The sequence below is a fragment of the Mauremys mutica genome, chromosome 3 (assembly GCF_020497125.1).
Source record: "Mauremys mutica isolate MM-2020 ecotype Southern chromosome 3, ASM2049712v1, whole genome shotgun sequence".
Classification (NCBI taxonomy): Eukaryota; Metazoa; Chordata; order Testudines; family Geoemydidae; genus Mauremys; species Mauremys mutica.
The window spans coordinates 190,619,616-190,638,045 of NC_059074.1; the positions used below are offsets into that span (position 1 = coordinate 190,619,616).

The 18,430-nt window shown below is 43.8% G+C and overlaps 1 protein-coding gene across 1 annotated transcript in view; it reads right to left on the reverse strand.

The window, feature by feature from the left end:
• Nucleotides 1-18,430, reverse strand: part of USP34 (ubiquitin specific peptidase 34) — a 307,644-nt gene that overhangs the window by 197,376 nt on the left and 91,838 nt on the right. The window contains exons 9-15 of the mRNA XM_045009712.1: nt 9,658-9,739; nt 9,473-9,565; nt 3,327-3,452; nt 2,780-2,909; nt 2,086-2,121; nt 1,547-1,677; nt 296-918 (exon numbers count right to left, since the gene is read on the reverse strand). Coding sequence (XP_044865647.1) covers nt 296-918; nt 1,547-1,677; nt 2,086-2,121; nt 2,780-2,909; nt 3,327-3,452; nt 9,473-9,565; nt 9,658-9,739 — 1,221 coding nt within the window. The remainder of the gene's footprint in view (nt 1-295; nt 919-1,546; nt 1,678-2,085; nt 2,122-2,779; nt 2,910-3,326; nt 3,453-9,472; nt 9,566-9,657; nt 9,740-18,430) is intronic.

Below are 18,430 nucleotides of genomic sequence, written 5' to 3' on the forward strand. Positions count from 1 at the left end.
TCATTAATGAAAGACGAAGTCACCATGTTGTTGTTACTAGCTGAACAATGTAAATTTGCCAACAGAAGAATCTTAGTGTTTTCTTCTAGCACATCTCTTCATCCAGTATAAAAAATTTGTCTTTAATTAAACAATAAAATAGATTGTTGTGCAACTATTTGTAGGGTGTTAAAAAAGTAAGTATCTGAATGATCCAGGAACATGGCACATCTATAAAAACATGTCTGAACTGTACATTTAGCTATCACTTTTATTGCTATTGTAAAGGAAATTAAAAGAAGCATAACCAACCTACCCATCATGATGGTGGTGGTGGTGGTGGTGGTGGTGGTGGTGGTGATGCTGTGGCCCAATAAACTGGCGGCAGTTAAATAATTCATTTCCAATGGTTTCCCCAAGGAAGTCCCCTGTATGTGTTATACAAGAATCCTGAGACCCTTGTGATATGTGAGCCGGATTCATTTCCCCTGTCATATCATGTTCTGCATCTTCAGTGTGTGAACAGGCATCTAGCATTCTAATTCGACTATCCACTGGAGGCACAGACTCAGTGTTAAAAACATGGTCCTTTCCTGACCCATTGCTTGCACCACTCCTATCTGCTGCCCCTTGTGAATCTCCTAAACAAATGCCTGCTTGTGATTCTATCTTCCTGCTTAGTAGCTCTGTGCTCCTACTGTTTTTCTGAGGATTATGACCCCTATCTTCCTCCTCTTCCTCATCATCTTCTTTGAGAGCTTCAATATCTGCAATATCTTCTGATTGCACCTCACTCCCTGGACTTCCTGCAGACTGGCTTGCATGACTGGAATTGGCCTCATTACTGGATCCATCACTGTGGCCACTGCTGCTACCAGGACCACTGCTGCCATCCTCACCACTGTTTGCTGTCTCATCAGAACTTCCTTGCATGGACTCCTACAATGTTAAAAAAACTGATTACATCCAAAATAAATTGTATATATATCTCAACATTAATAAAATATTTATTACACAAATTCCAAAATTCTTTAATTCTAAGGATATACATCGAATCTACTGTTTTTCATCCATTCTTCAGGAGTTCTTTCGCTGTAACACAGTGCTACAAGGTTTGTTTTGACCAAGATTTAGGTACACAAAACATTAAAAAAATCAAATTACCCTATTCATAATAGGTCACATACTTTACACACATATATAGTGTGGCATCAAAGTTCATTCCCAAGTTCATGCAGTCATTTGCTAAGTAAGAGATGATACAAATACACTAAAGTAGAGTTTCACTTTAAAATATTTTATGATGCAGTACTCTTTTATTTTATTGTGTCTGTTTACTTAGGGCTAGACTGGGCCTTGGCCTTGGCCTTAGGTATCCAGGCAGGGTAGTAACTTGAAGCAAGGTTTCCTGATCTCCTTCCACAGACATGAGTAAGAAAAGAATATATGCATGCATATCATGATCTTTTGTTTGTCCCTTAAAACTATCCTAAAGTCTCAGAAAAATTATTCTCATAACTGATTAATAGCAAATCAATAATTAAATACAGAACATCTGTAGTTGTACCTCTGTATCTGAAAGTCGTTGTTGCACATGTTTGTTTCTGTTGATTATCTGCTCCTCCATTTCAATGTCACTGCCTCCACTCTGATGGGTGTCACTGTTGTCACTACTTTGAGGACTAGCTGCAGGTGACCCTATTTTAAAAGCATGTTCCCAGTTATGTTATTTTCACTAGCCTATACATTAACAGTATTATACATATCTACCTAGTCTCCTTGATCTCAACACCATATCCCTGACAGCAACTCAACAGGGGATGTAACTCAAAACGTAAGCTGGACTCATTTAAACACAATATTTTTGAAAGGTAGTCACCACTTTGCTGCAAATCACGAGTTCCAATGTTACTTTTATAATGTGACAGGGATATTAATTTGTCAGCTTCTACACAAAAAAGAATTTTCGGCTGACTTCTCATTAAAATATACTTTAAAAATTGCACAAACTCATCTCTGCTATACAAAGCCTATTGCTCTAGATGGCATTCATGCTATCAAAAGATTATAACTGAGGTTGCAGAGTATTTCTAGTACTCAACTTACAAGGCGATGGGGCTGCCCTTCTGAGCTCTTCTTCCTCTGAAGGGAAAGGAAAAAACAGGAGGGAAACATTCTAAGTGACTGAGCTTCTTTGGGTTCTGCATATCAGTTGCTTATAGTATATAATTAACAGTGGCAAATGAAGGAAACCTACAATAAAATAGGTCCACACCACCTTCCAAAGTGGCTGTCCATGAGTGCCTACACAAAGAAGCCTAAGAAAAGAGGAGCAGTATATAATGTCAAGGAATGAAAATTAAGTGAAAAATCAGGTAAAGATTTAGAAAATAAAAGAATGAACTACAGCTGTAAACCTTCAACAGAATAGGTGCAGTCAGCAGGTGCTCCATGGAAATCTTTGAAACAGAATAGAATAGAATGTAGGATGTATATGCAGAATTGTTTGTGAATGGAAAGGTTTTCAAAGATGTTCATGAAACTTCAATGTCTCTTTACAGGATATGGGTGGGGACAGGAGTAATCTGTTTGTAATCTTCTTTATTATCCTTGACTTGAAAAGTCTGCCTCAATGATACAGCAAGCCACATTTTCAAATTTTACTTTCATATGGTGTCTACTACATGAGCTTATGGTTCAAAATTACCAGTTAGCACTGATTGATTAAAAATCAAAGACTAAACTGTCATATCTACTTTGGAACAATACATAAACATTACACTGCAAAATATATACTCACCTTTCTTATTTCCCATGGGTAGATTAGTACTGAGTAAAGATGCAAATGAACTCTGTTTTGATAACTGGGCCTTAGCTGCTAGTGCATTATTCCACAGTGCTTTTATAAGCATTGATGCCAAATATAAGGTCTATAAACAAAACCAGATTATAGTACAATGAAAAAGCAATTGGTTTTCAATGCAAAAGATACACTTGTTGCTTCTTCTGCACTCCAATACAATGGAACATGAAAGTAAATAACTCATGAAAACAAGCGAATGCTTTGTTATACAAAATGGAGAAATGTCCAATATTAAACATAAGGAACTTTATCAACTTCTAAATGTATATCAAAATTTAAAAGCCAGAAAGGCTAATTTAAGATGAATCACAAAAATCCTATTCAGTACATTATTGCGTATTCCTATATTATAAGAATTATGAAGAGGAACAGACTTTAATTGTCCAATGAGCCAGTATCATATATATTTTCTTTTTCTTGTCACAAATGACATTGAAGAAGTTAAAACATGTACTATTGTACTTCAGGGTTTTTTTGTTTTTACCTGTTCAGTATGAGCACTTGGATGAAGAGTTGAGACTAGATTAAGAAGATGTCTAAGCGGAACAGGGTCCAAGTTCTTGATTAATGAAGGAAACAGATCATGTATATAGCGACTACAATGTTTCAGCTACAAAATACAAACAAAAAGACATAAGAGAGAGGAAAATAAATTTCCAAACATTCATAAAATTGTCTTCATTAAAAAGCTTCTTCACATAAAAACTCTCAGGCAACTTTATCATTCAAAAACTATTCTGAGCAGTATCAAACCTTCATGTTTTTTTTTTAACCTAGCTTCTCATTAACAAGCACGTGAATTTTGGTAAGATGACATACAAAATCACTGAACTGCTTAGTTTTAAGGTTATAAGAGTTTTGGGGAGATTAAAGACAATTGTTTAGAACTTATTCTGAATTTTTGATTTAACTATAAATTCAATCAATTAAGTTTTGTGTATAAATTCCTGAGGGACAAAAGAGTACAGGTCTGTTGCATCTTACGCTGGGGGTACGTTCCGCAGTCAGTGCGTAAAGCGAAAATTGCATATAGTCAACATTACATTGAGTGTAATGGCGGGCAGAATCGCCCGCACTACAGAAACAGTATTTAAATTGTAATTTTTTTTTCCTTTTTTGTTTTTTTTTTTCTTGGTTTTGTCGACCGTGTAAAGCTGAAATTGCGTATGTTAAATGCGCCTAAGATGCGACAAACCTGTAGTCACAATGATGCCAATGGAACTACTCATATGTATAAAATTATGCATGTTCTTATGTGATTGCAGGATCAGGACCTTAGTTAATAATGAAACAGATCTTTAACAGGTGCCTTCTGACCCTTTTTGTCTTTATCTTCTTACCACCATCATCCAATTGTTGTTGAAATCTCCATTTCAAAATTGTTTGGCTAGATCCAAAAGTTGCTTGACTATTCAAAGATGTACTTACTAACTGTTCCAGTTCTAAAATTTCTTGTTCCATGTAGGAGGGTGGTTATCCCGCTCCTGCCCTGAAGGGCTTAAAACAGCCCTGGGAGACGGCTATGGCAGGGAAAGCAGCTAATAGGCAGACTGGGAAGCAGCCGCAGCTGGGCCATGCCCCAATCAGGCCTCAGCTGGCCCTATAAAAGCCAGGGAAGCCAGGAGCAGACACACAGTCTCTCTCTGCTTTCAGAGAGAGAGAGAGAGGGGTCTGGCTACTGGGAAGCTCAGGGTACCTAGAGTAAGGCAGGGCTGGAGAAAGGCCAGAGGGGCTGGGGAGCTCCAGGCAGGCAACTCCCCAGGCTGCAGGGCCTTGTCCAAGGCCCCATAGAGGTACTGGGTTGCAGAGAAAGGCAGCAGGTCCAAACCCTCCTTGCCAGTGATGAGTAGCTTATACTGCAGTCTGCCCCAGGGAACGGGGGCTAGTTGGTGACTGGCAGTAGCCTATGACTGAGGCCAGGTGGGGATAGGGGCTGAGGGTTCTCCGAGGAGGGGAGACCCTGATACTGAGGAGTGTATGGCCAGGGGGCAGCACCCCAGATAATGGGGCACTGGAGTCCAGGGAGGGACATGGGGGCCAAGCAGAAGCGGGAAACTGGCATGCAGAGGGCACTCCAAGGCTGGAAACGAGCTAATTCCCAAGACACCAGCAGGAGGTGCTGCAGGGGAGACTCCCGCCCTGTCACATTCCAAAAGCAAAAGTTGCATCTTCCAAATTTAGGAACATTTTTGTTTCAATAGTCTAAATAGCTGCACAGTCCAAGTGATATTGTGTGTCTTCTTCCTCTTTCCAATGCTCTGTCTAAGCAGAATACAGGTGGGAAATGCTAATCTTCTAAACCAATGACTCTCAACCTTTTTGGGTTCAGGACCCATCTGTAAATGTTTATGGCCTGTCATGACCCTGTAAATAGTCTGGAGGTAGTTTTCAGTTGGATCCTGCCTGGTACTCACTCCACAGTGGCAGCTCCTGAAGCTCTTGTGCTGTGAGGCTGGCTGGGTTTGGCTCTCCATTCCAGGCATTGCAACCTTCGGGGTTGCAGCACCACTCAGGTTTGGCCCCATGCCCCTGACTGGACCAAATTTGTGAGAGTGGAGTTGTGACCCAGCTCATGAGGTTGCAGTACCTCTCACTTAAATTTGGCCTACCAGGACTCGCATTATCATGACGGCAGGGCCAAACCAGAATGGTGCTGGAACCCCAAGAGGTTGTATTGCTCAGTACCTGGAGCAGGGAGGCGAACCCAGACATCCCCGTGGGACAGGAGCTGCCACACAATCCTTTGAAACATTCTGGTGACTGAATTTTGCGTCCCGACCCACAGGTGGAGAAACCCTGTTCTAAACTCTTTTCAGAGCAGCAGTTTAGACCTGCTAGGTTCTTATAGCAAAAACTGAATATTTTTGAGCAAGAAGCAAAGAAAGAATTAAGTCTCATATCTGGAATATACTACTGTTAAGGGAAGTTTCCTTTATATTTAGTGAACACTGATAACAAACACCAAATTTAAACTTGAAAAAAGTTTCTATTTCCAATCCCTATTTCAACAGTTCAGAGGGCTTTTTCCATCTTTATTTCCCTACTTAACAGAATACAAACAATGCAATTCTATGAAAAATACATTAATGCAAATTTATGCCTGGGAAATTAAACACACAAAAGGCAAGAAATGCAGACTTAAGAGCTAATTAACAGCTGCAGCTTAAACTTCTGCCAATGGATGAGACCTACTGATACTGATGTGGTTACTGTACGTGAAAGCAACAATGAAAGTAGGCTATAACTTAAAAATTATATCAAAAATAAAATGCTAAGTTTTAAATAGATCTTTCAGCTCTCTTCTAATCTAGGTAGTGAAGCTGCAGCATTGATAATGTTACTCTTGAAAGTGGAGAAGTTCTTTGGCTTAGTACATTAATTAAATACGAATGACGCTTTCAGCCTAGATCTCCTTTCTGCAGTCCCAGGATTCGGTCATTCCCTCTCCATCTTAGTCTTCCTTCGATCTCTACTTTTTGAACAAGCAGCACAATTCCCAGAGTTCTGTAGCCTTAAACTCTAACGCCAATGTGTTTCTGCTACTATCCATGGGTCAGGTCCTTTGACACTGATTTAACTATTATATGGGGAAGCAGTAATAAAGATAAAACATCATTTCTTGTCCCTTTTAAGCTCTTTGGAATAGTGCTGCTCTGCTAAGAGATTTTTTTTAAAGTTAAAAATAGCAGTTTATCTTCCTTGCTACTTCCATGAAGCTGTATGAATATAAAAGAGCCTTGAGAAGCACAACAGCAACAACACTCATGTCTAAAACCAGGATTCCAACAGTACTATGGAACTGGAGTGCTTGCCCAAAAGTCTGTGTAGCAAGAAAAGGAAAACAGGTGTATAAGGAAGGAAAATGGGAGAAAGAAATCAGGAGATAACTACAGAGAGATGGTATGGACTCTCTACATTTAATTAACACGGTCTGCCAAAGATCCGCACCCATTATCAGCTATGAAGAAAAAGAAACTGGTACAGTTGAACCCTGTTATGTCGCCGGCCTAGGGGTTTGCCAAAAAGCGTCGAGATAACCGATGATCGAGATAAACCCCTATCCACCCCCCCACCCCTGAACTCCCCTGCCCTCTCTCCAACACCCCCTCCCTGCCCCCTCCCCTCCCTCCCGGGGAGCCGGGCAGCCAAAGAAGCAGGACCCGGTAAGCGGGCCGGGCGGCAGGCGAAGCCGGACCGGGTAAGCGGGGCCGGGCGGCAGGCGAAACGGGGACCGGGTAAGCGGGGCTGGGCAGGCGGGCAGGCGGCAGGCGAAGCGGGGACCGGGTAAGCGGGGCCGGGCGGGCGGGCGGCAGGCGAAGCGGGGACCGGGTATGCGGGGGGGCCGGGGGGGGCGGGCGGCAGGCGAAGCGGGGACCGGGTAAGCGGGGCCGGGCGGCAGGCGAAGCGGGGACCGGGTAAGCGGGGCTGGGCGGGCGGGCGGGCGGCAGTCGAAGCCGGACCGGGTAAGCGGGGCCGGGCGGCAGGCGAAGCGGGGACCGGGTAAGAGGGGCCGGGCGGGCGGGCAGCAGGCGAAGCGGGGACCGGGTAAGCGGGGCCGGGCGGGCGGGCGGGCGGCGAAGGCGGGGACCAGGTATGCGGGCGAGCGGGGACCAGGTATGCGGGGCGGGCGGGTAGGCGGGGACCGGGGAAGCGGGGCCGGGCGGGCGGGCGGCAGGCTAAGCGGGGACCGGGTAAGCGGGGCCGGGCGGGCGGCAGGCGAAGCGGGGACCTGGGGAGCGGGGCCTGGGGGGCGGGCGGCAGGCGAAGCGGGGACCGGGTAAGTGGGGCCGGGCGGGGCGGGCGGCAGGCGAAGCGGGGACCGGGTATGCGGGGCCCGGGCGGGGACCGGGGAAGCGGGGCCGGGCGGGCGGCGAAGCGGGGACCGGCGAAGCGGGGCCGGGCGGCGGACGGTGGGCGGGCGGTGAAGCGGGGACCGGGGAAGCGGGGCCGGGCGGGCGGGCGGCAGGCGAAGCGGGGACCGGGGAAGCGGGGCTGGGCGGGCGGGCGGTGGGCGAAGCGGGGACCGGGTATGCGGGGCCGGGCGGGCGGGCGGCGAAGCGGGGACCGGCGAAGCGGGGCCGGGCGGGCGGGTACGCGGGGAACCGCGGGGCTGGGGACGCGGGGCTGGGGAGCCGGGGACGTGGGGAGCCGGGCGGCCAGGGACGCGGGGAGCCGGGCGTCTGGGGAACAGCGCGGCTGGGGAGCCGGGGAGCGGGCGGCTGGGGACACGGTGGGTCGGGGACGCGGGGAGCCGGGCGGCTGGGGAACCGCGCGGTTGGGGAGCCGGGGCCAGGGCAGGAGTCGCGTGGCCGGGGAGGGATGCGGCAGGAGCCGGGCAGGGCCGCCGCCGGAGTTACAGTCGAACCCATTTATCTCGACCTCGGTTAGTGGCAAATTCGGCGCTCTTCTGTGCTCGAGATATTAGGGTTCGGCGAGATTAAAGAATCGACATAACCAATGAGAAACCGATAAGACAAAGAGGGAGTTTGGCGGTTCCACTTCTAAAACGTCGACTTAATAGGATTGGCAAGTTAACCGAGGTCGAGATAAATGGGTTCGACTGTATTTCAAACTGCAGAAATGTGTTATTAAACAAATATAGGCCTTAATTTTCATTAACACTGTTTTAAGAAATGGCATTTTAAAATACATTTTGAGGAGTGACCTTGGGAAATGTTTGATAAAGAAACCACTAGCAACCTTCTTCAGACAATCTAATTACAGCTTTCATTCAAAACCAACTTATAGTAACTAATAACACAAGAAGCTATCAGTGCCCATTTCTATGGAAACTAATATAGTATAAAAATATACACATAGGTTTTAATATATCTATTCTGGTGTCAGAATAAAACAAATGAAAAATATTCTTGAAAATAGAAAAAATTTATTATAGCCCAAAATTATAATAAATTTAAAAGCACTCACAAGTCCTACTTTTTTTGCTTGTAATCAAATATATCTGAATCTTTATTCATTTCTCTGCATTTCACTGAGGTTTTTTCCTTGCACATTGTGTGTGTGTGTGTTCATATCAGAATACACAAATGTCTGCATTACTCAAATCTCAAACAAAAAAAGATTTGTTTTTAATTACTGAATTATTGAAAACAATAGTAAACAATAATTCAAACAAGTCAGCAAATATGGTCTATCTTTCTGAACGAAAACCTTGATAAATAGTTTGTTCTCAATATAGCCAAGGGAAAATTCAATACCACATCTCATTGTTTTCTACAACTTCAAATTTTAGGTTTGCTTTTACAGTAGTAAATATCACAGCCACAATTTTCCAGAGTAAATTATTGTGCACAAAGGACTCGGACAGTTTCACTAGACAACACAGCAGTAAAAATGCATGAGCCGCACCCTACAGCTTCCATCACTGCTATCACTGGCGGAGCTGTGCCTATAGCAAATTAGAGGTGCAAAATTTGCTAGTGTAGATGCAGTATAGGAAAATCTGCATATCTTACTCAAGTTGTGGAGATAACTGCATGGCATATCCTGTACCAGTATGGTAAATGACAAACAGGAAAGAGTAAGAAACATTGCTTTGTGAATCTAAGACCAAATGGAATTCAACTGGCTATTTTATTTCCTTCTCACAAATATAAATATTTTATATACCTGCGCTGCTGCCCAAATGCAGTCTATGTGCTGAGTACTAAGTCGCCCTTCAGCTGCAAGAAAATTGAGAATCACTTGGCACTGTTTGATGATCTGCAAAGAGAGAACATATTTAGGATAGATTTAACAGAACAAAGAATTACTCCTCCATAAATACAGCAAAAATCAAATTATTTTACACAAACCTCAATATGTAAATTTGGTCCAAAAATATGCTCAACCACATTGTTGCTGATAAGCCAGTCTGCAAGCTCTTTTGCAATGGACCTACATATGAAAAAGAGTATTGATATATATATAAATTCTTTGTCTATATTGCATATTAAATCATTTCCCTAAGACAGTGTTCTTTTACTCAATTTTATTTGTATATTCACAATTATAAGAAAACTATTTTTGAATCTGAAATGTGTTCAGCTGGTATTGACAAGTATTTTCAAAAGTAGGAGTTATATAAATTACTTCTCTAGGGGAGCAATTTTTAAACTTTCCCTTATCAAAACTTGCTGACATAGCAATTCACACAGTTTTTAAAAAGTCTGTGTTATTTACATGACAATGCACCTAGTTAATTACACATGCACGGTATTTAGACACTTTCAAAATCACATTTTAGTTTCATCCATAACAGAATGGATCTCTGCCAACAGCCAATCAAAAAAATAAACTGTCAAACAGACCGAGATAACGGGATTGAATTTTCCTAACTAAAAACTGAGTTCCCCCCGAGTCTGGAAACGAACACATATATCCTTGTTCCTCCCACACAAGCAGATGGACCAATTTGTTTGCCAAGATTTTGGCATCAGGATCAATGTGTGACAATTTTGGTGTTCAGAGCACAGACTGTGGTTGATGTGCTGTTGGGGTAAAATCCTGTTCCCTGCACACAACCCAGGTAAAAGGGTTGTGCACAGGGTGGGCTACAGGAATCCGGGTGAAAGGCACTCATGGCCACTACTACAGCCTCAGCATCTCCAGTTCTGATGATCACCCAGAGTAAGGAAACAAGAGTCCACAGGCTCAAAAAGGAGGGAGGCAGAGTACGCACAGCATGGAGCTGAGCCTGTAAGTAAAGCTTAATTTCCTAGCACTGGTTGTCAATTCCCTAATTATTCTGAAAAACCCAGTCACTAATGATAAGCCTCAACAGACCTTCACCACCAAAACCTATTTGTTATGAGTCCTCAATGCCCCAGCCAGAGCTCTCACAACCCCCCACACTCCAACACCCTGCTCCAGCCCAGAGCCCCCATCTGCCCTCCAAACCACTCAGCCCCAGCCCAGTGCACCTCGATCCCCTCATCCCCAGCCCCAACCTAAAGTCTGCACCCCCCAGCCAGAGCTCTCACACACCCCTGCACCTCAACCCCCTACCCCATCCCAGAGCCCCCTCCCACACTCCGAAACCCTCAGCCCCAACCCAGAGCTCCCTCCTGCACCCCAAACCCCTCATCCCTGACACCACCCCAGAGCCCTCATCCCCTCTCACATCCCAACCCACTGCTTCAGCCTTGAGCCCCCTCCTGCACTCTGAACTCCTCATTTCTGGTCCTACCCCAGAGCCCACATGCCCTGCCGGAACCCTCACCCCATCCCCCTGACCCAGCCTGGTGAAAATGAGCAAGTGACTGAGGGTGGGGAAAGCAAGCGACAGAGGGAGGGGGGATGGAATGAGTGGGAGGCGGGGCCTCAGAGGAGGGGTGGGGCGGGGGGCAGGGCAATGGCATTCAGTTTTGTGTGAGTAGAAAGTTGGCAACCCTAATCAGCTAGTACTCTTTCCATAAAACAGGGCCCTCAGGCACTGTGGAGGATCAATGTGACAAGATATCTGAAACTGCTAGGAGAGGGATGAGAAACTAAACAGTTTTAAATATCAAGATTGGCTGGGGCAGTTTCATGCAACCAAGATCTGTCCTGCTTCCTCCAGGTTTGCTTTTCAAAAAAACTTTGGAGTCCAGGGAGGACAATAAGGCACAAATGACAGTCCCCATCCACCAAAGGAAAAAACATCCACTGCTCAAGCGCCATTCTCACTGATCAATTTCAAACAACAGCTGTACTTTCAAAGCCTCCTGACCACACTCCTATCCAAGTACCCTCAGGTACTCATGTAAATGATCATAGTTCCATTGTTCACACAGCTCAGGATTTGACTAAAGGCATCAACTCTATTATCAATGAAATAACTTCCACTGGCTGTATGATTTTACTCCTTGAGAAACAGGTGGTGGGACTTGATCTGAGCTGCAAGAGATCTCTGTTGTAGATCATGAAGAGTGCTCAAACGTTTTAACTGTTGTGAAGCTATCAAGTAATTAATTTTCCTCTCAGCCCAGTCTCTTGTAGCAAGATGTCATCTCAAAGGAGCACCTACTAGCCAGCCTTTAAAGTAGGGGCAAATATAGATATGTCACTGATGCAGGGACAATAAATAAATAAAGTAACTTTCAGTAAATCCTGGGAACTGATAAAACCATAAAGTGTACATGAGTACTAATAAAGAGCTATACCAAGAAATCTTTGATGGAATTCCACATTAAGATATGTCTTAAATAAATAGTCACAAAAGAAATCATCAGGTCCCATTAATGCTAAATTGCTGCTCAGAATCTCAATTTTTAAACATTTATCCTCCTTAGAACAAGTTGGATAAAAATTAATCTTTTTTTCAAATAAAAAATGGGTTATTTTATTTAAATAGGATTTTTTAAATTAAATACATGCTTATTTTTAAAAATAAGCCTATTTAAAATTAAATTTGAAATTATAACAACCTATAAATGTACTATAATCTATTACATTACATTCAATAAAAATAATATTAAGCAGTGTATGTTTGCTGCTGAAATTTTAATGAAAGTCAAATGCCAACCTACTGGCCACTTAGTTCATAGAATATCAGGGTTGGAAAGGACATCAGGAGGTCATCTAGTCCAACCCCCTACTCAAAGCAGGACTAATCCTCAGACAGATTTTTGCCCCTGATCTCTAAGTGGCCCTCTCAAGGATAGAACTCACAACCTTAGCTTTAACAGGCCAATGCTCAAACCCCTGAGCTATCCCTCCCTCATTCTGGTCCAGTATGTGGAACCAGAGTTTGCTGTGGCGCTAACCCAGCTTTTCACAACAGTAGCCTCTTCTGAAGGTTCAGAAAAAATATTTTCTTCATTTCAGTTTATTCAACTAGTTCAGTTCAATGCCTAAATCATTCAAAGTTAAGAAACTAACTGGGAGTTGAAAACGCAAGAAAGCTTGTTTTCCTCCTCCAATGTATGAATAAAAGCTTAATGTGAGAGGATGAGATCTACTAGTTTAAAAACTTGAAGGACAACGATGACCAGAAACAGTCAGTTCCAGTACAGATAACACTTTACTTAATAAATCGTCAGCTAGTTTTAAATGCAAAAAATGTTTTGATAATTTTTTTCTTATGTATTCAGAACATTTAAGGTAGTTTTATTTACCTAACGAAATTTGAAATACTTATTCTGTGCATTTTTAATTTAATTTTCCTTACAAATAAAGCCTGAAATAAATCACAAGTGAAAAATGAATCTAAGAAAGAAATACATCATTCACTTTTTTCTAACATAAAAAATGTAAATATTAAGAATCTGAATAAATATATGTTAAGCTATATAACTGCTTAAATAAATGAATATCCACATACTGTATCCCAGTTAGCAAAAAAGAGTCATCGTATTTCGTTTAAAGGCTACATATCACTGCAAATTAACATATTTTAATGATTACCAACCAATGAGAATCAACTTCTCTTTAGGAAAACAACTAAAGTACAAATGCAAACAAGGTTAAAACTGATTATTTAAATCAAGGTTTCCTGCTTGGTGTTTTAAATAATTATTAAAACCGGTAATTTAAATTGCCACCACTTGCATCTGAAGAAGTGGGTATTCACCCACGAAAGCTCATGCTGCAAAACGTCTGTTAGTCTATAAGGTGCCACAGGATTCTTTGCTGCTTTTACAGATCCAGACTAACACAACTATCCCTCTGATACTTGAATACTGGTACGGTGATTCTTAAATCAAAAGGCTTCTCAAAAATTTTCTGTTTTTACAATATTATCCAATCTGAGCTCTGAGCCTCTGTTGCCAGCCTGGTGGACATTAGCCACGATGCCGTGACATCAGCCGTGACCATGGATCTTGCGGCCGAGTCCACCGCATCAGAGGCAGCCTGGAGGGAGGCCCTTGCCACAGTTTTCCCTTCCTCAAGAATGGCAAGGAACTCTATCTTGGACGTCTCAGGCAACAAATCCACAAATCTGGACATTGACATGGTTTGCCCCTCGGAGCTGGAGGCTGACAGATGAATAAGCCTTTCTCCCAAATAAGTTGAGCCTCTTGCCTTCCTTATTTTTGGAAGTTGGGCCTCGTTGCCCTTACCTCTCTCTTTCATTGTCCATTGAGACCACAAGGCAATTTGGGGATGAGAGAGGATATAAATATTTGAACCCCTTAGCGGGGATGTAATACTTCCTTTCTGCCCTCTTAGAGATGGGCAGGAGAGAGAATGGGGTTTGCCATAAAGTTTTTACAAGCTTTCCCAGCCCTTCATGCACAGGGAATGCCACCCAGGAAGGGGCCACTGCGGCCAAGATGTCAAACAAACGTCAGAGGGTTCCGCCAACTCTTCTGCCTGTAACCCCAGGCTCACTGCCACCCTCTTCAGCAGCTCCCGATGTGCCCTGGCGTTGTCTTTTGGCACCATCTGTGATGGTCGCACCACTGCCTTGTCAGACGAGGACGATGAGAAGGCAAAGGCAGGAGCAGGGGTTGGCACCGCCTCCTCTGGTTGGGTGACCTTCACTGCAGCTGTAGAAGGCTTGCAGGCACCTCACTCAGACCCTGCATCTGAATCTGGGGGTGGTCAAGAAACAGTGGTCGACCTCCTCTCTGATGTCCTTGATACAGAGCATTGCATGAGGGCCCCTGGTGCCTGTGGAATCCCACATGGGTTCCAGAACTGCCATGGGGTAGGCCATTGGACTTGGGGCCAGGCATGGGCCGGTGGCACTGGGGAGCCCCCCAAGGCTTGATCAGACACATCTGGCCCAAGGGACCCAGTACCTCGAAGGAGGAGGAGGAATGGTGTTGTCTTGGGGACCACTGCAATGCCGATGAGGCCTCGGAGTACTCTTCCTGCCTGCTTCCATGACGCTCATGGCAGGGGAGGGGGATGGTACCGAAGCTTGAGGTCCTGGCATCTGCTTGGGGCCGGTGGCGGAGCTTGGCGGATCAGCGACGGTTATCAGCAAGGAACTGCAGCGGCAAAAGGAGCAGAATGTGGGGCCGCCAGCAGGCCCCACACCAGCAGCTCCTTTGGCATGACTATACTACCCCCAGTCCCCAGCCCTGTCCTCCAGTGGGGCTGTTCAGACCCCAGACAGGAGAAAGGAGACGCAGCGTCGCAGCTGTGTGGAAGCAGTATAGCCCCGCTGGAGGAGCTGCCGCTGCTGTGGTTCCCTTCTAAATGTGCCCCCCCAGAGGCATCTGGGGAGGGGCACGTGACCCTTTTTGCCCCTTCCAGGCATTGCCTTTGTGGGGAACAGCCGCATAGTAGCTCAACTGGGGTCCTGTGCCCTGAGGAGCAATGTCTCCTAACCAGAGACTGCTGCCGTTCTGGGTGCACCATCCACCTGTGCTGACCATTGGACAACCAGTGCCATCCCACAGGGGACTGGTACCAAAAGTCCTGCAAATGGTGTCAGGAACTCCAGTCGGTCTGGACAGGTCGGAAGCGCATTCCCGGGGATTGTCACTTCGACGCCAACCACCGCAGTGCCGGGGAGCGATGCTACACCAAAGGGGACCGTGGTATGGGTCCCAGTGCTGGCTTCCCCCTGGAGACAATCACATCTGGACGAGGGGTTGAGGGCACTGGCAAAGACAATGTCTTTTGCAGCCTAGAAGAACTATTGTGTTCCATGTCTCAAGTATTTATAGATACCAGCCTCCCAAACTTTTTTCTAAATACGTGTATGATAACATGTCTGCAAGTCAGGATAAATTACAAAATAATAAATATCTGAGGGGTATGGAAATACACTGTACATCTTACCCAATGTTCCCAGAATATCCATATTTCATAATTCTTTAGTGTTCAAGGAACTCTTGTCAATTTGCTAAGAATCTCAAGAATCTTGAATACTGCATACAGATGTGGTCTCATCTCAAAAAAGATATACTAGTATTAGAAAAGGTTCAGAGAAGGGCAACTAAAATCATTAGGGGTTTGGAACGGGTCTCATATGAGGAGAGATTAAAGAGGCTAGGACTTTTCAGCTTGGGAAAGAGGAGACTAAGGGGGGATATGATAGAGGTATATAAAATCATGAGTGATGTGGAGAAAGTGAATAAGGAAAAGTTATTTACATGTTCCCATAATATAAGAACTAGGGGCCACCAAATGAAATTAATGGGCAGCAGGTTTAAAACAAATAAAAAAGTTCTTCACACAGTGCACAGTCAACCTGTGGAACTCCTTGCCTGAGGAGATTGTGAAGGCTAGGACTATAGCAGGGTTTAAAAGAGAACTAGATAAATTCATGGAGGTTAAGTCCATTAATGGCTATTAGCCAGGATGGGTAAGGAATGGTGCCTCTAGCCTCTGTTTGTCAGAGGGTGGAGATGGATGGCAGGAGAGAGATCACTTGATCATTACCTGTTAGGTTCACTCCCTCCGGGGCACCTGGCACTGGCCACTGTCGTTAGACAGGATACTGGGCTGGATGGACCTTTGATCTGACCCAGTATGGCCATTCTTATGTTATGTTCTGTTATGATTTACTCTGATTGTACTACCACTAAATTTTGTTAGAGAGATATGGAAGGAATTCCTGAAGAAAGCAATTTTAGTGGTCTCTTAGGGTAGCTCCTGCAAAGCACTGAGCACCTTCAACACTAACTGACTTCTATGAGAATTAAGGGTGCTAAGCATGTTACAAGATCAAAACATTAATACCTGGAAATATGAAGCATATAAATGTGATTCTAGCTGTGTGTTTTGAAGAGGAGTGAGGTTACAACTGAGAGGTAAAGATCCCAATAACAGAGTTAAGAGCATCTGGTGCTAAGGAGAAAAACAGGTCTATAATAAATGTCATCTATTCAGTTCTCCCTCTTCTGTAATCCAAGAAAACAGAGGATTTCTGTAAATCCTAAGAGAAGAATGATTGTCTGGCTAAGCTAGGAGGAGGACAGGAGACACTGGATGTAGTTTAATTAGGCCACAACTTTAGTTGTGTACCCAGGAGATAAAAGTATGCAGTGCAGGTATTTCCATAATCATTTCAATATATACCCAGGACATTTACATCAGCCCTTACCCATCCTGGTTCCCAGCCAAGCCACTGCCGGGACCTCACCATCCCCCCACTCAAATGAGGGTTAATGCGGGACTATAAAGGAAGGGGGGGATTGGCTTCCTACCATACCAGTCATAGGAGCCCCGAACCCCCTCTATTTCCACTCCTTTAAAGAATAATTCCTTTAAATCCTTTACCAATCCATTTTATCTGATCATTGTATTCCTATCCTATGGAATAGCTGCACTGGACACCTGCCCCTAATTTACATAATGAGTTGCAACATTATGGCCTTAGTCGCATAGCCTGTTCACTCCAATTAAGCCCCTCTGAACCCACTGGGGGAAGGCGAAAAACCCCACTTCATCTTGGCCAATCTGGCAATAAGAAGAAAATTCTTTCCCAGCTCCCACCAGCACCCGAGAAAGGAGCAACTATCACAACGCCCACAGCAGATCCTGACAAAACTCAGTATTTAACTACTTCCAGAGGTGAGGCGGTGGGTACTGCTCCACCTGGCCCAGGTAAAAAAAGGGCTTTTCCTGCACTGGCATGGACCTACATATAGTCTCCCCGCCCCAGTCACCTGTTGGGGGGGGAGGGGGAATCAGTATCCTCACACTGACCTGTTCAGCAGCTGCAGCAGAAAGTCATTCTCTGGCTCCCTAGCCCTTAAACAGCCCTTACACACCATTTCCAACAAGCCAGACATCAGCCCCTACCACTTAATGTGTAGCGAGGTCATTGGATAAACTTCTCAAAAGATTATCTGACTATAATACTATTTAAAATTAAAATTGATAACCATATTTGGTACTTCAGCTCTTTTCTGTATTAGCTACTAACTTTCTTTATCAGTGACCTGTACTGTTTCAAAGTTGAACTGAAGTTTATTTGTAGTAATATTAAAAAAATTAGGAAGGAAAGCGGCCAGAAAGACTGACTATGCCCATCCTCTCCTTGATTCAGTTTAACAAGTACTTGTTATACAAGAATTTTTCAATTCATAAACATTTTTAATCTATTAAGTATAAATCCTTTTGCAATGTTTATATTACATTGGATACACATGAAATGAGGTACTTTTATTTCAAATTATTAGAAAAAAATCCACAGACAAGGATTCATTTTTTGGGAATTCGCATAGAATACTTTGTATGTGAGGAACCTCCTTTACATACAAGGTTCTCTTCATATTTTTGGGAATCCTCACAATTACAGGCATGAGCCATAGTTTGTACACTGATCCTGTGCTTTCACCAGCTATATAATCAGCTGATAGGCCTTTCCAAATATTTCACTGACACAAAAAGGTAAAACCATCCATGCCTTGATTCAGTTTAACAAGTACTTGTTATACAAGAATTTTTCAAGTCATAAACATTTTTAATCTATTAAGTTTAAGAAGATATCTTTTTCCAGATATTTTATTTTTTTCTTTACTCATTTGAGGTAATTGCTATCCCTACTGCCACATGATCTTTCAGGTGTTGTTGATTAGTAAGTATCTAGTTAGCAAAACTGTGGTCCACTCTATTAAACAAGGTTAAAGGACACACTCACATAAATGTAGATTAATAAATTTAATCTTTGTTTCCACATTAAATGAACACAATTTATTAAAA